General features: G+C 38.9%; 1 protein-coding gene across 2 annotated transcripts in view; it reads left to right on the top strand.

Annotated features, from left to right (window-relative positions):
• Window positions 1-24,368, top strand: part of RTN1 (reticulon 1) — a 159,205-nt gene extending 134,837 nt beyond the window's left edge. The window contains exons 1-7 of one of the 2 annotated variants that reach the window (XM_016162408.2): window positions 2,008-2,369; window positions 15,431-15,638; window positions 17,954-18,092; window positions 19,541-19,610; window positions 20,150-20,196; window positions 20,282-20,340; window positions 23,574-24,368. In XM_016162408.2, coding sequence (XP_016017894.1) covers window positions 2,309-2,369; window positions 15,431-15,638; window positions 17,954-18,092; window positions 19,541-19,610; window positions 20,150-20,196; window positions 20,282-20,340; window positions 23,574-23,616 — 627 coding nt within the window. In that variant the 5' untranslated portion in view covers window positions 2,008-2,308 and the 3' untranslated portion in view covers window positions 23,617-24,368. Of the gene's footprint in view, window positions 1-2,007; window positions 2,370-15,430; window positions 15,639-17,953; window positions 18,093-19,540; window positions 19,611-20,149; window positions 20,197-20,281; window positions 20,341-23,573 lie in introns of those variants that run through there. The other variant, XM_016162407.2, reaches the window with a different exon arrangement.
• The last annotated feature ends 701 nt before the right edge of the window (window positions 24,369-25,069 follow it).

Genomic DNA, 25,069 nt, shown 5'->3' with positions numbered 1-25,069 from the left:
ATGACTGAAAAGAATGTGGTCTTTCACATAAGCTGACATTCCAAGGTCAACTCTGTGGCCAGTGAAAATGCATGACCCAGGAAGTCTGACACAGCTACCCTCCACTTAAAGCTTACCTCTGCCTCCTCTTCCTCGTTAGGGACTTGCTGCTCTCACTTGTTGCTCAGTACTAGTTATATTAGCAACATTCACTGGCTGTGGTAACGTGGTGGACGGTGAATACTCACCACTAAGACACCTGGGGGCACCTTCTGCACTGAAGACTGATGGCAGGGACTATCATTGAACTGGCAGTGCCTCACAGTGGCCGAGGCTTCAAAGGTTTCCATCTGAAAGCGGTCAGCAGCCCAACCTGGCAACTCCTTCCCTCCCCATCCTTCTGAGTCCTGTTTGCAGTTCATGCAGCTGGACATCATGCAGTGAGAATTCATCATCAGGCACCAGTCTTTTTGCTATTTTGCTGACTGAAATTCCCAAACATGATGATGAAAAAAAATTGGGAGGCAGGGGGTAGGGTAGATAAATATTAAAAAGTCTCTAATGTCTCTAGAGCAGGTCATTTTGAAAAGTGCTTTGAAATGATGTGGTCGCTGTTCTTCCTTCCCATCAGTCCCGTGAGCCGTGACACCCTCCCTTTTGTAGAAGACTTCAGCAGTCCACGAGTGTCAAATTATCCTGCTGAAGCCACTCCTATTCAGCTTCCTTAAGAATAATTCCAGAGAGGCTTTGCTGGTTTTTCTGGAAGCTTATATCCTAAAAAGAACCTGCATGATCCTAAAGATCATATTTTAAAGTGTATATGCTTCATAAAATGAAAGATAAATCCAGCCTACAAACATAACCTTGAGATTGCTATCCTGAGGCTCTTGTTGGCACAGGATACCCAAATGTAGATCTGGATCTGGGAAGGAAGCCACTGGGAACTGTGGAGGAATCTTGATGAGTCCACTTCTCCAAGAGGGGGAAAGAAATCATATGCAACGGATAAGGCCATGCTACAACAAATGAAGCAGGGACTCTTCTTTCTTCATTCCCTTTGGCCCCCAAAGTGTCCTCCATCTTCATGGTATATCTTGCCTCCTCAAAGGTCCCCTCCACCAGGACATCCTTTCCCAGACAGTGCCCATTCCAGTCCTTTCTCTGTGCTATTTCTACCTTTCCTCATCAGAAACATACCTATCCCCTGTCCATTCTCTCAGGGCTTTGATGTATGATCTGATAAAGTATTTCATGATAAGATTTGGGTAGTAGGTCACCATCATTGTTCCGTTCCTAACATTGCCATTTGCGTTGTAACTGGGGACTTCTGAATCCCTGACTCATTGGACTTGGAAACCAACTTTATCTCCCATATGCACACTCTTCACCTCCATCGCCCTCAAAGAAGCTGCTGTTGAGGCAGAATGCCTTTTGCTTTCCTAAGTTCTGTTTGGATGTCCCACAACTGGAGTGTCACTGCAGGGACCAGTAACTCCATGTGCCAGAGTCCAGGGGCTTAGATCTGATGCCTACAGGCACTGCATTCTGATACTTATTTATTCATTCCACCCACAAGCAGAGCTGGAGAATAGGGGCAGCAGGAGAAATACACAAGCCCTCAGGGATTGAGCAGTAGGATTTCTTTACAGTGATTGTGGCATGCCAACAAAGATTTTGGATAGCCGCGGAATATTCCAAAAGACAGAGGGAGAAACTGGCAATTGTTTGAAGATGCCAAGCAATTAAAATAAAGTGTGGCCAGAATGTAAAGAATTGGGGAAAGAGTGAACGATGGCGATAATTAAGGGACATTATGCTGAATGCCTGCCATTTGTACTGCCATCGACTCTGTATTATCCAACAGGTTTCTCGGTTTTCTAAGAAATTTCTAGAATATGCACCCCGTCAGTCAGGAGCTCCCAGGAGCAGCCAGTCCTGTACTCTCTCCCTGCCCTGGGCCCTTTTCCTCCTCTACTTACCCCAAACCTTTCATACCCGGTCCGCGATTGTGCCCTCCCGGTCCGAACCGGCCTAACTGTCTCCAGGGCAGCACACCCTGAGCGACCAAGCCTACGTTCTCGCGTCTTAGCGGCGCCCGCATCCCCGTGCGCGCAGGCAGCTCCGGGGCCGCGCCGCACTGATTCGCTGCCGCGGAGACTGCAGCGCCCGCGACGCGCCCGCCCCTCGGCGCGCGCGGGCTGGTGCAGCCTCAGTCTGTCTGCAGCCGCGAGGCCACCGCGAGCCCAGCCGCTGCTGCCGGGGCGCCGACGCCTGAGTGCCGGCTCTGCAACCCCGAGGACAGCAACGGCGAGCCTCCAAAGCCCGTACGATGCAGGCCACTGCTGATTCCACCAAGATGGACTGTGTGTGGAGCAACTGGAAAAGTCAGGGTATTCTCTTTATTTCAGTAATGCATGCCTGCGGCGCACGGGAACCCTGGGACCCGGACTCGGCCATTGTGCATCATTTCACCTGTGGGACTTATGCATGCTTTATCCCCAAGAGCTTTCCGTTGGGGGGGAGTAAAGTTGTTATGTCAAAAATCAAAATGGATGGTGTTTGATGTTTTTTTTTTTCTTTTTCCTTTTTCTTTTAACCTACCACCTCTACCCCTTTGTTTTCTTGTTGTAATGCTAATATTTTAAATAATGCATCATTTGCCTCCTCCGGGAGCTCTTTTGGGATCCATTGATCATTTAGTACTTGTTTAATCTCTTCCCTGAAGTTAAAATGCTTTCTTATTGTTCCATGCATCCCACTGTATTTCATTTCTGTCTAAAGGTCTAAATCTCCCGGTAGAACCATTAACTGAGAGGGCTCTAGTACAGCCTTTTAAGAGGGACACACCCATTTTAGGGTTGCTATTTGTGGTCACACAAAGGAGCCTGGAAATGCAGACTAGCTCTCCTAATCCTGAAGATATGATGGCGTAGCCACATATTAGGATGGTTCACTTGGAAATATCTCAGGGTTTTTTTGTTGTCTGTCATTGGGGTAATCTGTAACTACTATTTATTAATAATGGGTATCTGTGGAACAAGTGGAGGGAAATAAAAAAGCACTACTGGTTGCCCTCTGGTGTAACAGATTTATTTTGAAACAGTCCATATTAGCACTGGGTGTGGCCACCCTCCAGCCTAGCTTGGATTGCTTTTCAGCCATTTTTATTCAGCCTCATACTTCACACATCCATCTCTCCTTTGTTACATTAAGATTTTCTCCTTTGCCTAGCTCAGTTCGAGATTATAAAGAGAAAGAGATAATTTGCAAGAATGAATTATGTGTAGTAAACTTGGGTGTTTGTAAGATGAGGTGTCTTTTAATATTTAACAAATATGGTTCTGAAGAAGGCGCATTTGACTTAACCTGCAGGCTTGCAGCATCACTCAGGGGACCAAGAATACTCTGGAGCAGAAGCTGGTTTTTGTTTTTGTTTTTGTTTTTGTTTTTAAAAACCTAGCATCTTCTCCTTATAATTTTACGTAACAGAAAGAATAGGATACCTTTTCATCTTTAATGCCCCATGGAAATTTTCTTTGGTAACATTTAAGCAAAGAAAAAGTAAACATCAACCTTAGAGTTAAGAATACATTTTCTCTGCTGCTTTTTTGTTGATGTCAATGACATAAAATACAATAGTCGAGTTCAAATTATGTGGATCTATTGGAAATACAGCTGTCAAAAGTAAATAAATGGACCTAGTAGATTTAAAAGCCAGGATCTAAGAAACGTATGGCAATTCGGAAGTATAATTTTAGAGAATGATGACAATGACATGGAATAGCGTATGTTTTATACAGAAGGCAGTGTGAAAATTCTTGGTAATATTTTATTGTTGTTATGTGTTTAGATTCATCCAGCTTGATATACACACTCAACAACCACCTATGGCTTCATATAATATCAAATTTAGTTGGACACAACGACATAACAAAGTTGGGTTTTAGACTGTGATTATGGGTATCTTTTTACTAAAAGTAGATACCAAAAGATGGCAGATTTTCTGTTTTATTTGTATAAATATAAGACATTTTTTCATCACAATCCTATGCATTTTGGCTCAGTTGACCTTCTCACTGCCGGGGTGGGCGGGGGGGGGGGGTAGGGGGAGGCGGGGAGTAAAAAAAGCATGGACATTTATAATCACAAAATGACACAAAATGCCATTATTCGTCCATTGAAGACAATCATTTTCATTTTAATATACAGCTACTTGTGAAGATTATTGCAAGATCATTGAGGGTCCTTTACATTCAGTGACCTTTGGTAGCCTTCAGTACCATTGATTTCCTTTTGTCAAATAGAACAAAGCGATTATCTTGAAAATTGACTAATAAAGGTGGGTCGGTTTATAGGAATGAAGAAGAAATGATAAGAAGTACTTTATCCCTTTTTCTCCCCACTAGAACTTTTCATCTAAATTAAATCCACAATAAGACTTTTGGTTAGCGTTTTTAATGTATCTTCTTTATTGTAGTTCCCTTATTATCAGAAATAGTTGTTCTTAACCCTGGCTACACATTAGCATCACATAGTGAGCTTTAAGAAAGCACATGATTTTGGGGCTCTACCCCTAGAGGTTCTGAATCAATTGGGTCAAACATCAATATTTTTTTAAAAAGCTTCTCAGTTTAATACATAATCAGGGTTAAAGCCACTGGTGTGTAATAATTCTTAGTGAGCCCAACCCTCAGACTTAATAGAGAAAGGTCCAGTATGCAAATGATGAAATGAGTGCGAGCTAGGAGCAGTTGCAAAGGTTATTAAAAGAAGTTCATGTAACACTGTTGATAATATCCTCCAGAAATATTATAAGGAGAAAGTTTTGCTTAGAAAAAGAAATAAAGAAAGTGAGCTTCAGGTTTCCTCCATGTTATTAAACATTGCATGGAGAAAGTACAGCCCGTGGCATATTACATGAAGACTCTATTGAATCCAATACAATATATCATAAGAACTGTACTATACATACAAAAGAATCTTACATTTATTAATAAATATGATTTCAGCTACAAACAAGAACGTTTAGAGAGATTAAAGTCCACATTATACTACATCAACACAGATTCTGCTTCCAATTAAAAAAACAATGATACTACTACCCAAAGCCCAATAAACCAAAAGCCCACTCAACTCAGTGAAAATGAAAAGATTGTTAAACAATAACCTAATAAAACCTATATGTACAGTAACCCTATAGACCACAATAATACTAGTATTTATTAGATACTTTTGCTGAACACTTTACTTGCATCATTGCATATAATCCTCACAAATTCTATGATGTGTAAGTTTTATTACCCATTTTACTGGTGATGAACTGTGGCTTCCACCAAGGCAAACAGCTGGTAATGCCAGAGGCTTGATTCAAGCCTAGGCGACCTGACCCCAGAGCCCCTCACTCACCACTGCTCTTAACATCTGTTTCAATGGTAGATGACTTTTCCTCAATAGTTTTTCTAAAAATGTGAATTATCTAGGTGATGATGATTGTGGGGAATTAATAACTCCACACATTTACATAGTTTTCATTTTTCAAACATCTTCCCATTGGAGATTTTCAGCTTAATCTTGGACCTCAAGAGGCTCAAAGAGGTTAAGCGATTTGCCCAAGGGTTCTAGAGAAGTGGTAAAGTGAATGGTGAAAAGATGACTCTTGGCTTCAGATCTAGAACTCTTGTCCTCTCAACAGTCACCGCCTTTTTTACTAATGCTGAGTTACCCAAAGTAAACTCGCATTTACCCCCTCTGAGGTATCTTTCCATAGGTTCTCTCTCTACAAATAGCAAACATTACTAGCATGCCAGTGATCTTAACCAATTTATGCCATTGTCGTCATCATTATCACATTCAAGTCATCCTAAAGTCTCCATTAATATTATCTATGTGCCAGTTACTGTCCTAAGCTCTTGTGACATATCTTACTTTGATAAAGACAATTTTACAAACATAAAGGTAGACCAATATCACCTTCTATCAAAAATAGCATTTTATTTGGATTCTAACATCATTAGAATACTGTACAAATATTATAACATAATTACATTTTTAAACTCCCTCTCTTCAGATTCTAATGAGATCTAATAGGAAAATTGGCTTAGCAGGGGATCTCGGGATTTTTTTTTAAATGAAACAAAACTTTCATTATACAGATAATATACCAAATGCAGGTAGTTATTACTCCATTGAGAAATAAAAGTATTCTTTTTCACTATGTATTATCATTTTCAGGAGAGTCTTTATAAGGGAACACTTCAAAGTTTGGGGAGCGAATAATGGCTTTATTCTTCTAAAAATGATAAACACATATTATGAAATTTTCCATTTGTGCAAAAAGGTTCAAGTAAAGACTGAAATCACCCAAACTCCTACCACTTTTAGTTAATCATGTTAATATTTTCTGAATATTATCCAATATCTCTATGACATATAAAATGAAGCTAGAGGGCTAGATAGGCAACAAAACAGCTTTCATAAAACAAGATTGTACATATCTCGAAAATTATTTGAAATAATTTAATGGAAGAAAGTGACTTGAAACTGAAAGAATAGCTGAACTTCAAATAAATGCCTGTTTCTTTACTATATAAGCTATTACTAAAATTAAAGAAAAGACTGTGATAAACATCAATAGGTTGGAATCATTTCTAAATTACACGTTTTGGTTTTAGACTGTACAGATGGACTCTCCGCAGTGTCCTTTTTTTCAAAAGGAAGATCCACCACGGGTGAGAAAGGTTGACAAAAATGCTGATCTAAATCCCCGTCTTCAAATCTATGATTTTTCTCAGATTTCCATGAATTAATATTTCTTTAACTTAAAAATATTAATATTCCCAATACTCTATAAATAAAGCGGTATGATTACTATTACTAAAACATTATATATTGATAGGGATTGTGGATGAAATCTTTCATACAATCAGCAGGCCTTTCCTTCTGCATCATTTTTTAAAGTTTTTTTCTCTTTTTCTTCCCTTCTCTATGCCTTCTTCACTCCCACTTTCTTCTTACATGTGAATTACATTCTTTACTCAATTCTTTTTCATTTTTAGATAAGTTAATACATTCAGGAACACTCTGTGAAGTAATTGATCTATTTTTTAAAAGCTTATAATAAAATTCTAAAATGATTGAATCCAGCAAACAAAAGCTAACATGATTAGATAGCTTTCAGAATATTACCTATCTTTTTGGAATTGATTAAATGTACATCACCACCACATTTCCCTTTTCAACCTGATCTCCTAAGCTATGTGCATATTTAACCATGTATTAATATTTACATATTGTCACCTTTCCAGTTGTTATGAAAATACACGTATCCATTCAAATTAAGCTCACGATTTGAAAGCTAAGAATTTGACATTAAGAATTCTTTAAAAGCCATCTTCTGCCTAGGTGACAATTAATAAGTATATTAAAAACCTTGATAATTGTAATTATATTCCAAACTTATAGTGTATCGTTCAAATAAAATAAGAAAATTGTTAGAGATTTTAGATCTTAGAAGTGTAAAGTTCTGTTTCCTCCAAGTATACCTGAGCTATACTTTGAAGTTAAATCTGAGCAAGGTTGTCTTATCGTTTCACACAATCGAATCCTTAAACTCTTTTTTATTTCCTTTACTGCCAAAGAGAGAAAGTCATTGAAGCATTACTTACAAGTTACTTGCCCAAACTGGTGTTAATTTTGAACAAATGAAAAGTAGAAATGGAACAGGTTTTAATTTTAGAACTTATACCGCAGTTCCACCCACTTCACCGTGGGCTTCAAACGCGGTCATACTGTATGTCTTGCCTTCAGAAATATTTCATCAAACTACAGATCAAATCTAGTTCTAATAAGACTCAGGAAGGACATAATATTTTATTGAATGGAACAGAGGTACAAAGAGAGATCATTTCTTTTTCTCGTTTTACATATTTTTAGTTGAAGAAATATTTTTGCCATTATGGTCTTGGTCAAAAATTTAAATCTATTAATTTTTTTTTTATAAAGAATCAATAGCTGTCTACCTCCATGTTTCTTTTTTATTCCAATACAATGATAAATGTTAAGGTGTGGCCCAGATTTAAGATTTTGTGGCTAATTATGACTAATGACCACCGACCACATAAATAGTTTTGTATTTTCATCCGGCCAGAAAGCGTAAAGAAAGAAAAAGCACGTGAAGACATTTATTATTCAATATCTGCAAATCTTACTGGGTGCCTCTCTCAACTACCATGTGTCCAAATCCTGTCTTTCTCTCCATATGGCGGTCTCTTCCTTCGATGCCAGTTGTCCTGTGGAGACCCCTCCAAATGAGCCTATTTGCAGGAGGTTTAGCCAGAGGAGCTGGCAGCAATGTCTTAAATACTGAGCCCTGCTGTTCCATGTCCTAGCCAGGCCTACTCCATTGCTGTGACTATGGGCCTAAGCATCATTGTGTTCACTTTGCAGCATGGAGACCAGAATGTAGTCTTAGTGCTTAGAATTAGTAAACAAATCACATTCAGCTGTTTCACAAAAGTCATAGAAACATAAAAGCAGTTTTGGTGTTCAGTCCAATCTGAAGGATAGTCATTAGAAGAATGTGTTTGCTTTTGTCTCCCGTGAAAAAAAAAAGTACCAGAGATCATTGCTGGCTTTGGCTTTAGCAATCAAATCCGTCATTTCCTGTGGTTCCACAAAAGCTCATAGAGAGTAGAGGATCATCCATGTGGATTAAATAATGTGCTCCTCTATTTAATCTACATGGAGTACCAGGCTTAATGTATCTCCCCTTTCTAATGTCTACAGACTTATTTATACATCTAGAAATAGTGCTGGCATTTTTCTCTTGACAGTCATGTGGGCTGCATTTAGGAGATGTGAAGGAAGGGACTGGAAAATGGAATCACTGCAGGTGTGTTAGCAAAAGTCCTTTACAGCAATTTCCTCTCTGGGCCCAAGGTGCCTGGGGTTACCATTTAAAGTTTTAAATAATGTAAGAGACTTTTTAAGGCAAAGGAAACTCATGGATTCATTGACTAAAAGATGTCATCTTTGAAGGTCTCTCTGTATGTATAAAGTATTTCCGTACATCTGTTTCTATTATGTTGCTCAAGTTTGATGGCAAAATGAAGGAAAGTTTAAGTAGGAAAAATCATTACTGTTCCTTCTTGTTAATTTTTTGTGATGATATTTTATCTGCCTCATGAAGACCAGAGAAACTGACTTTTCTGTTACTGCTTTGGACACTGAGTTGTAAAGAACTGAGGTTTTTCTAGACTTTTAATCATTTTTAGAAGGTAGTTAATTATTATAGTCAATTATTGGAAACTTGGTAAAAAACAAATGAAAGTCAACACCATGTCATTTTTCAACAATGCTTTTGTTAAAATGCTATGAATAGGGATTTTCTCACATTTTCTCACTTGGCCTTTTAAAAAGTAGCATTAACTTTTCACATAGCAAGTTAAGCAGTGTTACCCAAAATCTTGTCTGGGCCAAGATGAAATATAAATAAATACAGTTCAGAATATGATACAATAATGCAGATACTTATGCGCAATTTATTCCCATTTTATATTATCCACTTATACCACATTTACTTTGTAAATAAAATATGAATAGCTCCACTGCTGTCTTTTTGGTTCATACATTTTTAATACACTTTATGAATACTGTAGCCACTATTGGATCATATAATCAAAGACGTTTAAAATAGTTTCTCAAACCAAAAAAATTTGGATTACAGCAAAGGGCTTTTTTTCTAGAAATTTGACATAGCATTTATTTCCATTTAGCTCTTAATTCAACCTTTGGATCACTTTTATTTTTCTATTTTGTTCTTGCTTGGATTATAAAAATGAGGGTAGCACTGACTTCGGCATTTCAAATCTGCCAAATCTACCAGTTCACTCTTCACTGAATTAATACTAAGTTAGCCCCAGGCAGGCTGCAGTCTGTGCCCCCACTTGTGGTTTGGGGACTAAGATGAAATCACCAAGCCCAGTCCATTTATCGAATTGATAGCGGACACTGATCTTTCATTTCAAAGCCAATGCATTTCTCCTTGATTTTTAGCAGAGTAACAGAATTTTTATAATTGGCAAAACAATTTAGTAATTTACCTACCCCAGTGAGTATGTTTAGTGAAAGTGTACTCAGCTGTATAAACTCTCATCTGATCTTTCTACATAAGGAGGATATTGAAGGAAGAGAAAAGTTATCTATACCTTGTTGTTATCTATACCCAAAGACTACTGGGAGTAATTTGTTGCAGTTACAGATATAGATATAGATATAGATATAGATATAGATATAGATATAGATATAGATATAGATAGATAGGTAGATAATAGATATAGATATAGATATAGATATAGATATAGATATATATGTATTTTCACTTGGATTCTAAGGGAACTTTATTCAAATATTCATTTTTCTGGATCAGATACCATAAACTTCCTACACAAGCTTACATCATTATAAGCAAAATTAAAATGTAAAAAATTGGCATTTACACAGCAGATTTGGAACACAGAAATTCTCTTCTCTGATCACACTTTATCACTTCCTACCCTTCCCACTGAATCATCAAAGCTTCAGTCCATTTGCTGGCGCTCTGACTACACATGGCCATGGCCATTCTCCTAGGTCATCAAATTCCTGTCGTTCCCAGCCTGAGCCCATGGTGTTCATTTCAATTCTATCCTCTTGAATATCCTTTTGAATCTCGAATTTCTCTAGCCATGCCCCCTGTGCCACTTCCCAGCCCTGGCTCAGCCCCACTGCTCAGAACACCCAGCCTCAAACCCTGTTGACTGGATCCATTAAAGACCCTTTACTGTAACGAAACCCTCTTTACTTTCTGGCCGTCCTTTATCCAATCCCTTTTGAATCATTACTGTGCTTTTCTAGATCAGTGCTGTCCAATAAAAATATAACGAGACACATAAGTAATTTCAAAGTTTCTAATAGCCACATTAAAAATAAAAAGAAACAGAATTAATTTGGATAATATATTTTATTTATTCCAACATAACCTATTAGCCTAGCAACAACAACAAAAAATCAATATAAAAAGCATTAATGAGATGCTCTATATCCTTTTTTGGTATGCCTGAAATCCAATATGTAGTTTACACTTGTAGCACATCTCAAATGGATCCAGCCACATTTCAAGTTCTCAGTAACAACGTGTGGCTCATCACTACTCAATTGAACAACACAGGTCTCGACTTTTCCTAATTGCTTCAAGGCTTACCCCGTCCTCAGTCTCTGGAACACCTCAGGACTCATTTTCCAGAGAAGGTTTGTGTAGATCTACCTCCAGCCACTTTATGTTGTTCCCTTTCCAGCTCAACACATATCTGTGGCCACAGCCATACTTTCTCAGAATGACTCTCCCTCTTTACCCATCCTTTCATCCTCCCTTCTTTGAAAAGAAAGAGCTATGACTCATCCCAACCTTTCCTCATCTTCTCTGAGGCTTTACTCAATCAAATATCTCCTTTCCAGAATCTTCACCTCCTCTCTTTCCACTAACATTCCCAGGTTTTGTGCAACATAAAGGTTAACTAGTTGCTACTCCTTAAACTGCCATTCTGTTTATCATCTTCTTTATTACTTTGAACTTCCCACCACCTACTCAACCCTTTTCAATATGGCTTCGATCCTCACTGCTGGGAACAGTCTCTGGTAGGTTAGGAGTGACCTTCAGCTCCAAATCCAGTGGTCCTTTCTCAGTCAACTTTTCCCTTGTTACGTCTTCAGCATTCTGTACCGTAGCCAACCCTTTTCTTCTGGAAAGTTTCTTTCTTCTTGGTTGCCATAACTTACGCTTATGTGGTACCTTCTGACATCACACAGGACTCTTTTTATAGCTCCACTTATTCCTTTGAATCTTAAACTGTGGTTTTATCCACAATTGCAAACCTTTGTCTCTCCTCTCTTGGAAGTTTTCTCTATTCTCATGACTTCAGTCATCATTTTCACTCAGAATACACCCAAATGTAAATATTCAGCCCTTTTTACTAGAATTCAGTGCTGTATTTCCAGTTGCCTACTGTACATAATCATCTGAAAATCATTGGAATATGATATTACTGTCCATTTAACTCAAGGCTACTGTAACAAACCCTAGGGAAGAAATTGAATTTCCAAGCTTTAAAAAAATTAATATGTATTGTGTGTAATTGTCAGCCTCATCTCATCACATCAGAACCTGGAGGTTTAGAAACAAGTGTCAGCTTTTTCTCAAACCAGTTCACTCTCAGATTTCCTATTTTTTGTCAGTGATACTAATCACTCAGTCACCCAGCTTTGAAATGTTGTTTTCGCCCTTAATTAGCTCTCCCCCTTTCTCCCACAGCTAATTAGTCACCATTCTTGTCAACTAATTCTTCATAATATTTCCCTTCATCCACCCCATCTCCTTAAAAGATTGTTCCCCACATTCACAAACCAGCCCACATCCTCTTTCATCGATCCCAGTGCTATCCCTTCCTTGAACTGAACTTTTACTGCCTCCGATACAAGATATATTGGCATTGATGCAGCATTTTTTAAATGAATGTTGAATCTTCCTAGGTAGAGTCTTAAAAGCAGGAACAAAATTTTACAATCTCTTCATTCTTGTGCTTACTAGATAAATAGATGACCGATAATTTTTTACCGTGGATAATGACTCATTTTTGCTTAAAGAAAAAATTTCACTTTAACTATCTAGCACTGGAAGCAGATTTAAATATAATTGGGTTGCCAGAATTAATTTTGCATGCTTTTGGGGACATTTAGCATATAACCATAGAATATGAGAGAAGCAACAGTTTTGGAAAAAGCTTTAAACTTAGGGTTTGATCTTGCTTTTCCTATTAACTAGTCAGTAGACAAGTTTCTCCACTTTTAACTTTCTCTCCTGTTATACAGTTGCCCCCCTTATGTATGGGGGATATGTTCCTGGTGTCTGTCATTCTAGAACTGTTTAAACAGGTGTCCAGATATTCAGAAGGCTTTTTTAGAGGGTACCATTTTTGATAGATGTTAAGCAATTCGATTAGAGGGGATGCCATTGAAAGAAGCAAATTCTATTTCCTCTTGGTCTTTAAGCTACTTGTAGAGTCTCCCATGCCCTTCACATTCCAGAGGTAGGTCAGTCCACTTTCCCTAGCACTTAGGTGTTCCCCTTTTAGCACAGATCATGTTGTCATATCATGTACAGCTGACCCTTGAGCAACACAGGGCTTTAGGGTGCCAACTCCCAAGCAGTTGAAAATCCACGAATGACTGTAGTGGGCCCTCTGCATCCGTGGATTCCCAACCACAGATGGAAAATACAGTTGACCCTTGAACGACACAGGTTTGAACTGCTCGGGTTCACTTGCTCGCATTGGGCTGGGATGAAGAGAGGCTTCGAAGCAGCAGTACTTTTCTCTTGCCCCTGAAAACCTGCTTGTGGAACTGACCCCACTCAAAAGAGAAAAAGAAAGTCTTCGTTTCACCCCAAAACGTGCTTGTGATCCTCTTCTCTACTTCTTGTATTGCATACGTATTATAGAAAAAAAAAAAATGAACAAATATTTTTCCCAAGAAAATGGCTGACTACAGTAACCTTGCTGCATTCCCGTCATTGGTAGACCTGGTAGTGGTGGTAAGTGGGGAGTCGGTGGGGATGGATGACAGATGAGCTTAAAAAGAAGTTCTCTTTCCAGCTTCAGATTGCTAGGGTTTCCTCAGCCTATTATAAACAGCCTCCCCACCTTTAAAACTCTGGTTTTCTCCCTAGCCAGCCCAAGGTAAGCCTGCTGTCACGGGTCATACTTTGCTCTGCGACATTTCTTAATGTCCCCTCTACAGCATCAGGGTTGTCATTAGGCTATGGGACCTTTTCATACTGTTCTTTGAGCTAGTTACATGCCTGTGTATGATGGAAGCAGCTCCCTGGTCTTTTCAACCTGGTCACCTTCATTTTCCTGTGAGCAAAAACTGGCAACTAATTCTGTAAACCAGGTGCCTTCAGGTGCCCCACACATGAAGCTGGCAGCGTAAGTAACCGCCACTTTCATTTGGTTTGAGATGGAAAATTTATGACTTATTTTCTCTTTCTGGAAATGGACATAACATTCTATAAAAACATGGGTGGACCTTGGGGGCATTGTATTAGGTGAGATAAGTCAGGTGGAGAAAGACAAATGCTGTATAATTTCACTGATGTGTGGAATCTAAAAAAATCCAAACTCATAGAAACAGAGAGTAGAATGGTGACTACTGAGCATTAGGGGTTGAGGGAAATGGGGAGATGTTGGTCAGAGGGCACAAACTTGCAGTTAGTAGATGAATAAGTTCTAGAGAGCTAATGCACAGCATAGCGGTTATAGTCAACAATGCTGCATTATATACTTTAGAGTTGCTAAGAGACTAGATCTTAAATGTTCTCACTGCAAAAAAGAAACTATAATTCTGTGACGTGATAGAGGCGTTAGCTAATGCAATGGTAGTAATCACATTACAGTATACAAATATATCAAATCAGCACACTGTACACCTTAAACTTATGCAATGTTATGTCAATTATATTGCAATTAAAAAATTTATTACTTGCCTAATTAGAGAATAAATTTATGTACATTTCTAAACAAGACTTCCATGCTTTTTAAATAATCTGGTAACTGGACTACTCAAAATATTTCCATTTTGTATCACATTTGAATACCATGGCTTTATTCTTTTGAATTTAATTTTTTTTCCTAAGTTGAAAGAGGGAAGTAACTAAATGATAAATGTGATATAGATTTTTAAAGCTTGTATTCTAGATTTTTAAGCACAAGATTTAAGTGAACAAATCATGTACAAAGTGATTTAATCCAAATGTCAGCTCCAGGGTTCCTTGAGAAAGCCCATAACTCTGCAGTTTGGGAGGCAGGCCGTATTTTCAGTCAGATGCCTTTGGCATTGGCTGGGACCTCCCAGGCCCGCTGCCCTGCTTCAGAAGGCACAGTTTCTCCAGAACCTCTCTTTTCTCAGCAGCAGGAACATTTGTGCGACTGATGTACACATCCACAGGCCACCACTGAGACATAAAATTATCAGCGGGGCATCAAGATGCACACAATCCAAAAGAGGAAAACAGGTTCCTCACAGAGTCCTCTGTGGTTTCAGTTTTGTTTCAAAATCACATAAATTGGGCCACTGTGCAGATGGCGAAGCCCATTGAGATGTGCTCATGGAGAGACGGTCGCTGGAGATTCAGCAGCCTTTTTCTTATCTATGAATTTATGAGCAGTTGTCAGGGATCGAAATGATTCTTCCAAAGCAAAATGAAGCGACAGTAAGTGCCCTGGGCGTAGCCCTGGTCCACTCACTTGCGTGAAGGCCGGTGACAGCCTGCAGCAGCCCTGGCTTTGTGAATGAGCCACAGCAGCTCTCCCAGGGCCCCGCCGTTGTTAAGTGGTGTGTGCATTGTGTCTCCTCCCCACAGCTATTGACCTGCTGTACTGGCGGGACATCAAGCAGACTGGGATCGTGTTTGGGAGCTTCCTACTGCTGCTCTTTTCCCTGACCCAGTTCAGCGTCGTGAGCGTCGTGGCCTACTTGGCCCTGGCCGCGCTCTCGGCCACCATCAGTTTCCGCATCTACAAGTCTGTTTTACAAGCTGTGCAGAAAACCGACGAGGGCCACCCTTTCAAGTGAGTTTCCCAGCCGGACCAGCCCTTGCCCAGCCTCTCATGGGACTCTCCCTCTGCCTCTGTTTCACCCCTGCGCACTTTGGGTTATGTTTCTCTGAGAAAGAACAGGCTTCTTATAGTCTCCTTTAGCACTTACCTTTTAACATCTGGTATTTCTGGTGAGTTTGTAGGACAAACTCAATTATCTCTATTCTAACACTTATTGTTTTGAGTTTTTATATTTCAATTACTAATTAAATACTTTATATTTGATATAAATTTAAATAATTTATATAACAAATATAATATAGTTATATTTAATATTAATATTTTATGTTTATTGCTAATAGTCATCATAATCCATGATATATAAATAATGTTTAATTAAAGAGTGTTTCAACAATTAATCCTCCCAACTCTGTGAAGAAGGCAGAGCATTCTAATCCCTATTTACAGGTGGAAAAACTGAGGTTCTAAGAAATAAAGTGGCTCGTCCAAGGTCACATGGCCAGTAAGTAGCACAGAGCCAAGACTAGGGTGTTTGGCTTTTTATTTCTGTGCTCTTTGGAAGTTAATACCAACGGGCCAAACTTCTGAAGGGTTCAAGATGCATGAACAGTCTTATAATGTTCCCTTCCCCTGCATTTTTATAATAGGGAAATCTGACTGGAATGAACACTGAAAAGTAGGACTTTTTTTAAAAGACGGTATACTCAAAGGATATATGAAACGTGGCAAAGGGGTGTATCAGCACTGCCAGCTGCACGCCACCCACCTCCACCCCAATTTATCTCCTGATTCTAGATTGTGAACCCAGGTACTTTTGGCACTGACTGTCAGAGTCACTGCTCACCTGGTGCTGGCCCCAGAGTGCAGGCCATTTCTGTAACCGAGGGACAGTTCTGCGTCCTGGATGAGGCATGCAGATGCTGCTGCACAATGGTTTCTCAGCCAGTCCCAGTGATTCCTTGGGAAAGCCTCAGACCTCCCTGGCTCACCCTCACCAGTCAGCTAAATCAAGGCATCATGACACCAAGTCTCTTAAAATGGGCAAAGATGCCTGTGTTATGGGGACATGTTGATAAAGGGGAAAAGGCTGCATATAGGAAGACCCTTCCCACCCTCTGGTTCCTGACTTCAGTGTCAAACCCAGTTATAGTCTGAGCATTCTTGCCCTTGGGATGTATTTGGCCTTCATCTATTGGAGAGTTAAGGGATCTTGGGGCTATACCGTGGCTACACAAGTTTCTATCCCAAAAGTGGGAAGATGGGAGAAGTGGAGACTCATTTTATCAGGGTGAATACCACACCTGCTTAGTGACCCCAGCCTGTGGCCAGAAACCACACATTTAGAGTCTCGCCCTAACCCAGCCTCTGCCCTCAACCATAGGGGCAAATTAGCTCAACTACTTTATCTTCCTTTAGGAGACTATTTTAAAATGTCGAACTTCCCTGCTGGTTGTTTTGTCACTAAAAGAAATACCTGAGTCAAAATATATATTGAATCAAAATGTCTTATCTGGACAAATCAGTACTTTTCTATTTTTTCTAAACTCCCTAAAACTCAAGCCAAGTGCTGCTTTCCTCTTTTTAGCACTATTCCAGAGTTAGATAAACATTGTGAGAATTCTAGGGACATTCTCTGGGTCAGCAGACGACATGCGAGGATGGACCCCTGTGGGAGACATGGCCGAACAGGAGGGTGGACTGGTTTTTATACTCTCGAGGAGTCTCCTTTATCTACTCAAGAATTAAATTTAACCATTTGAACAAATGAAAAATGCAATTATTAAAAATACCACTCTTAATAGAACCAGGGAACATTTTAATATGGCCCAGCTCACTTGAGTTTTTAGAGCTTTCTAGATAAAATCTGAAAGAACTTTCCAGAATTTAAATATGAAATCTTAAAAGTTTTAGATGATAAATAATAATTGGCAACTGGGATTTTCAGATATTTCCACTATTTAAAAAGATAATTTTTCCCCACTCGGCCAAGGAGAAATGAGGACTTTCACAGTTACATCATGGGCCGGAGATTTATAGAGAATTCAGCAAATGAGCTGATTTTGGATTGACTTTTCTCCATTTCCAGCCAGTTGTTCCAGATATCATCTCACACTGCAATGCTGTCTTTGGGAGACAGAGCAGTCACAGCGCCCCACTAGGCCCCATGATTCTGTGTTGCCCAGGGCAAGTAGGGTGCCCTGCAGCCCACTGGCTAGCGTAAACCCCCCAGGGTGACCTGGCTGTCATGCTCAGAGTGAAAGAAGGAAAACTTAGCTCTTTCGTGCTTTTCTCTGATGGCGTTCTCTGTGGGGATGGTTTGTTGACAGGACCTACTTGGAGCTCGAGATCACCCTTTCTCAAGAGCAGATTCAGAAGTACACGGACTGCCTGCAGTTCTATGTGAACAACACACTTAAAGAACTGAGGAGGCTTTTCCTCGTCCAGGACCTGGTGGATTCCTTAAAAGTATGGTTGCTTAAGCTGTTCACTTGACAGCCTTGAGTTTTGTTTTTTGTAAAGGTATAATATAACAAACCACCACATAATGGAGAATAAAAAGCAAGTATTAATTACATTTTAGAGTCAGAAAACTTCTAGCTGTATGGTACCATGGAGCTCATCCAGTTGAATCCCCTCATTTTACAGATGCTAGAATTGTGGCTCAGAGAGGTTAAGATACTTCCTGAGGTTGCCCAGTGAGTCATTGGCAGAAATGAGATCAAACCCAAGCCACACAGCTTCTAGTTCCATACTTTTTATAACACACCAGGTTGTTTCTCCTTACCATTTAAAATTCTCAGCCAATTTCCTAAAATTAATTTTAAAATAAAACCTAGTTTGGGGAATATGAAGCACATGTGTGCTTTTTCATTGAAAAACTCTGCTACTAGTAAAACGTCCAAGTGTCCTTAGCAGTGTGGGCTGTGAGGCTGACCACTGAAGGGCAAAGGCCCTCAGCACTTGAGTGTTATTCCTGATGCTTTCATTGAACTCATGGGGTTTCTTGGACATTTCACTATTAGCTGTTTTGACCACCCTAAGGTTTACATGTAAAATCGAAGTCAATCAGTCACGATGCTTTAGGGCCCTGGCAAGGTCGTTGTGAGTTCCCAGTGCTTCCAGAACACTTTGTACACCCCGGGTAGGGGCCTTGCACCAGGGGCTGCTGCATAACTGTTCAAGGAAAGACAGAAGGAAAAGTGAGTGCCGTGGCCTTGACCCTCAAGGTACCTTCCTGGAATAACCTTTTGCCAAGTAATAACTAAAGAGGGATACCAGAGAGATTATAATTACTTAACCATCAGGCTTAAGGTGACATTTCTATTTGTATTTATCATGTAAATACTGTAGGCTAGAGCAGGGGTCAGCACACCTTATCTGTAAAGAACCATACAGTAAATATTTTAGGGTTTGTGGGCCACACTATCTCTGTCACAGCTCCTCAACTAAGTCATTATTGCAGGAAAACAGTGGCAGATAATATATAAGTGAATGGCTGTGGCCATGTGCCAGTAAAACTTTATTTAAGAACATTGAAAATTGAATTTCATATCCTTTTCCCATATCATGAAATGTTATTCTTGTTTTGATTTTATTTCACCATTTAAAAATGTAAAATCCATTAACTCGGGGGCCCATGCAAAAACAGGCCAAGGTCCACAGTTTGCCAATCCCTGCCCTAGGTGATTATTTTATTGAGTCCTCAAGTCTTAAAACAAGGAGATCTAAAAGGTTCTAAGAAAAGCAAAGAGTGGATCTTCTTTCAGTAATTCTGTGATCAGCTAATAGCGCTCCTACATTCCCTGTTGACATCATGAAAATTTTGCCTCAAATTCTAATCTAAAAAATGTCAATGAAATGAGACCCTTACCCATCGCAGATCTAGAAGCTGTGCCAATCATTTCATTTTTCAGTTTGCAGTCTTGATGTGGCTCCTGACTTACGTTGGCGCTCTCTTCAATGGCCTGACCCTGCTGCTCATGGGTAAGGAAAGGAGAGCATGTTCTGTCTTCCTTCACACACTCCATGAGCATGAAGCTTCCTAAGCTGTTGGTTGTTAGCTTGTCTCGACATATTTCTGGGAACACAGAAATATGTCAGATATCCCTGAGTGCACATTCCCCTGACCTTCTTTAAGTAAATGGTATTATAATGAATCACATATAAATAATAAATTTCTTAGTCTGAAGTTTTTTTCCCCTTCAACCACAGCTGGTTTTACTTGGTTTCTAATACATATATTTACCAGGGCAGTTATGGACAGAAATCCGTTTTCATCTTGGGAGGGCACAGTCTGCCTTTATTCCAGGAATAATTAATATCTGTAAATGGCTTAGCATTTCTTTATTTTCCTTATGAACCACCCTGTCATCTTTTATCTAGATTGTTAACTATAATAAATAATTTTATATTTAGAATTATACAAACTATATAAACTATAGAACTATATAAACACGTATCTATAAGCTTATTCTTAATGATAACTCTCAGAATTTTAATACTATATTTGTTTTTCATCCCAGCTGTGGTTTCAATGTTTACTCTACCTGTAGTGTATGTTAAGCACCAGGTAAGTCCTATACGATGTCAAACATTCACATTACATTTTGACCTTGTGACCTTTGGATATGCTCATGACTTCTTCCTTGTTGTAGGCACAGATTGACCAATACCTGGGACTTGTGAGGACTCACATAAATACAGTTGTGGCAAAGTAAGTTACTTAGTGCAATTTATAAAACTGCAGGAGAGACTGTCTTAAGCAGACATTTCAGTGCATTAGGTAGGGGTAGTAAAAAGAATAAAACAATAGGTTGATTTATGATCATTCATTTATTTGGGCCATATTCATGCCTTTCCCAATGATATTATTTCAAAAAATAAGTATATAAATTTTAAAACTCTCAATTAAACAAAACTTTGATTGGTTTATTTCAGGTATCATGATGAACGAGTTTTAGAATGAATGATATTAAGTTCTATCTGGGGACTGGCTTGTGTTTAAAACCAAGATGGGTTGGGTGGGGGAAAGAAGGAAACCTGATTCAGAAAAGTGAAATTAACTTACAACAGTTTAAATGAAATAAAAACACATCAACAAACATTTTCAATCTTTTAAACAACAAATATCACTGCTTTTAAAACCATTGAAATTACTTTGAAAACTTTAAAAAATTTTTAAATCTAAAACTTTTATTAGCATTTTAAATTACACTATTTCAACTCAACAAGTGTGTGTGTCTGTTTGCTTATTTAATTAACACTATGGATTTTTAAACCTGAATCTTTGATAGACTCTACTTTATGACTACTTTATACATTAGGAGATAAAGATTCCAGTTATAAGTATCCATAGCAAACATGGTCATTAAAGTTTCCTTTCCTTAATTTTTATATTAATGTTTTTAGCTGTCTCTCAGCCTAAAATGATAGTTTTTATGTTGTCTTTATTATTCAAGATTTTTTGTTAATCAAAAGCTGACCTAGACTTCACCTACAAATAGATGTTGGAAAAGGATTAGTCTTTGTCCTTAGGAACACCCTCTAATAATCTTAGAATATTGTGCCTGGACCTAGGTGATGGTCAGAATTAAAGGGAAATATTTTAGATAGCCAAAGATGTATAAAACAAAACAAACAAGAAAAAACAACTACTTTAAATTAAACTTCCTCTGCTATTAGATTTGTAAATTGTCAGTTACATTTCTCTCCTGAAGTATACAAAGATCTCGTGTTTTACTGTGTACTGTTTATATTCTTCCTCTTAAGTTCATGGTGAATTTGGATCTGTATCTGATTGTTTCAAAATGCCTGAAATTATCAGGACCCAGTGCAACCAATACCTAATGAAAATCAACAAATTGAGGATATTTAGTCATTTGTATTAAAAATGACAGCATGGTATAGTATAAAACTTGGTAGTGCCAAAACCCTAGGGAATCTGTTAAAAATACTAATTTTCAATTTCTTACAATAGACCTATAGAATTAGAATTTCTAGGATTGGGTACGTGGAATCTATATTTTAATGACTCTGCAGGTGACTTTTTGGCAGTGAAGACTGTATTCAGGAGCTGTAGCCAAGAACACCAGAATGGGAGCTTGGAAACTGGAAGATAGAAGTTCTAGTCCTAAGTTGTCCAATACTTAGTTTGGCGATCTTGAACAAATAGCATCTATGAATTTTTTATTTGGCCAATTGCTTGGTTGGTTCCAGAAAGAGATACCCTATTATGTCCCAGGTACCACATATAACAGGCACAGAGGGTGTATAGATGAGTGAGATGATCCCACCCTAGCTGAGCTCTCAGCCTACGGTTGCAGACAAAAGTGAAGGAATAACTGTTAGACAATGTAAGATTACAATTCAGTTGTATAAAATATTGAAGACATAAGGGAACAACTGTTCTTTTATAAGACATTAATCCCATTCTTGAAGGCTCCACCCTCATGCCCTAATTACCCTCCAAACCCCTCACCTCCTAATACCAACACATTGGGGGTTACGTTTCAAATGTGACCTTTAGGGGTGCATGCAAACATTCAGTCTATAGCAGCCTTGAAGGATGAGTAAACATTCATCAGGCGGATGACGAAGGGAAAGGCATTACAAGAAGAATAAATAATATAAGCAGAGGCAGAAGCATGAAAATGGAGGTAATGCTTAGTAAACACTGAGTCAGAGAGTTTTTCTAACGCTAAATGAATGGAAAGATCAACTAGAAAGCATCTCGAGAGGCTGAGGTCAAATATTGAATGCTAGAAGGAGTTATGACTCTGACCCAACAGGAAATGACACAGAATAGAATGCAAATTCCTTACCACTGCCCACAAGTTCCAGTACCATCTGACCACTGCCTGCCTTTTAGACTTCCTCACCCCACTCCTCAAGCACACTGACCTCGACTCTCCTCACCCCCTAAGTCTGTCTTCACTTCAGGGCCTCTGCGCTCCCTGCTTCCTCTTCCGGAAACACTACATGCCCAGATCTTTGTCTGGTGGCCCCTTCTTGCCCGTCGAGCATGTTTCTCAGATCAGTGGATTTAAAGTAGGCACAGCCCACCTTCACTGCTGCTCCCTCACTGCCTAGCACACCTCCTTGTTTTGTTTTCTTTTATAACACTTTTATCATCTGAACTGCTCTTGTTTGTCTACTTGTTTATTTCTGGCTCCTCAATACCTGTGAGAATGGCAGCTCCCTGAAAGCGGGCACCTTCTCTCTTTTGTTCACTGAACTCCAGCATCTAGAAGGTTGCCTGGTGCAGAGGACGGTCTCAGTAAAAGTCTGCATGATGAGCTCATAAAGCTCTGATCTAATAAAACAAAATGCTTTCTGTATGTACTTACCCTAAAATAATGCTGCCATTCTGTGAGAATCACAGAATTTTAGGGGCCTTGGAGATATCTAATCCAGACCTGCATTTTAAAGATGGATGCTCTACGACCAGGGAAGCTCATTAGCTCATCTGATCTGTCACACAGCTAACTAGTAAGTAGCACAGTGAGGACTAGGAGTCGGTTTATTAATTCCAGGTCTGAGTAGTTTGTCTATGTAGAGGTTAACCGTAGGTTCCTTTACCTGGAACCATCCTGTTTGTGCGCCTTGTCCTGGAATAGTAATAGCACCATCTTTCTCTTTCGAAAGTGTCCTAGCTTGAGTGATAAACGGTCACCTAACTGTATCACAGCAGAATCCTGGAATCCTGAAATAGATCGACATCTTCATTTACCTAAAAAGTTATAATTTAAGGAATGAGGCTTTCTTGGGTAGTTTATTATCTAATTTGCATGTTCTTATTGCTGCATGGACAGTCATAAAAATGATGTATTTTGAAATATTAAGCTATTTGGTCAATTAGCTAATTAAAGCAATGACATATAATGAAGTCATAAAATAATTTCATAAATAACACTCATGATTTACTACCTTTTAATATTGTCTTTTTAGGATTCAGGCTAAAATCCCAGGTGCTAAAAGGCATGCTGAGTAAACCAATATCTCACCGGGACTGGATACAAATAGGAATGTCTGCAGTGGTAACAGCTCTGTTCTTACATGTCACAGCAAATCGATTGTTTCTCCCCCCAGTACCATAATCTTAGAGACAAACTTTAAAACAGCTGTTTTTACGCTGTTCCTGTACTCTTAGGATATTTGAGTCACTTGTGTCAAGCACTAAAATATAGAGAAAAGTGTATTAGATGTGGTTTTTAATTTTGTGTTACTAAAAAAAAGTGCATGATGGTGAGAGCCCAAGTTATCTTTCCTTCCTCAGTGTTCTTCTCTCTGCGATGCTTCTGTAGCTTTCAATGTTCCCTGTGGCTAGGCCTTTCCTGCTGAGTGCACTGATGCAATAGTGGAAATCGCTTTTATGTCCTTGGGTTGCTGGTTGGGTTACTCTTTAATCACAATATATAGAATTGTAGACCAATGTTTTCGTGTTTTTCCAACACATACAGCGTAAAAATAAAAACAGTCGACCGTACTTATGGTAATCAGTTTTGTATAACTTAAAATAATTAAACAAATGAATAAATCCAAAACAAACATGCAGTACTTTTGTTGTGTGGGACTGATGGGCTGATTTACATGTATGGTAACTAAAAAGTACCAGCATGTTAACTTTATTAAAATTTGTATTACTTTCTCTGTAGTTCCTAATGGACTTAATTATGGACTCTGGATATTTGCACTTATGTACTTGATACTGAATGCATAAATAAATGTTACTAAATGTAAAAACTTCTCCCTCTCGTCTCCTGGTCTTACCAGAAATTGCAAAAGTTCTAAGAGACAAAATCTCCTGAGGGCATGCTGGAAAGGCTGAGACCAAGTGCCCACTTTACTCTTGTCCCATGACTACATGGTTCAACCCCAACTGGGCACATGGCTGCTTTGAGTTATTAACAGAAATCACTGAAGAGTAGTAAAACTGGAAAACACTCTTCATATTATACTGTGTGGTAGATGCAGATATTTTGAATAGTTTAAAAAACCTGAAAGTGATATAAATGCTTCCGTAAACATATCATAATAATATGCAACACAACACTGGCATGAAGCAGTTATAATCGTTATGAACTCACTCTTTTGGTAATTATTTATTGAGTACCTACTGTCTACTGTGTACCAAGCACTGCGAATAGGGATGTGAATAGGAGAGGCAACAATTCCTGCCATCACCATGGTAAGTCTTCTAATAAGCACTCGCGGCTTTTTGTAAACGTCCAGTTGCATATTTTATTTCACCATTCGGGTCAAAAGTCAAGGATGATGAGGTAAAAGTGGCTGAAAGTAGTAGCATGAAAAGGAATAAAAGAAGTAGGAGAAAAAGGAATAGTTATATGACAAAAGCTGCCTTTGACCAGCTTTAAACATAGGTTAAATAAGCACTTACGGAAAGCAGAGGGCAACTGGACTCTTTGTCGACAGTCAAGATGTGG

Source organism: Rousettus aegyptiacus, unplaced genomic scaffold, assembly GCF_014176215.1.
Source record: "Rousettus aegyptiacus isolate mRouAeg1 unplaced genomic scaffold, mRouAeg1.p scaffold_m13_p_3, whole genome shotgun sequence".
NCBI lineage: Eukaryota > Metazoa > Chordata > Mammalia > Chiroptera > Pteropodidae > Rousettus > Rousettus aegyptiacus.
Note: the sequence above shows the minus strand (reverse complement) of the source record. Positions and strands in the feature narration are given on the sequence as shown.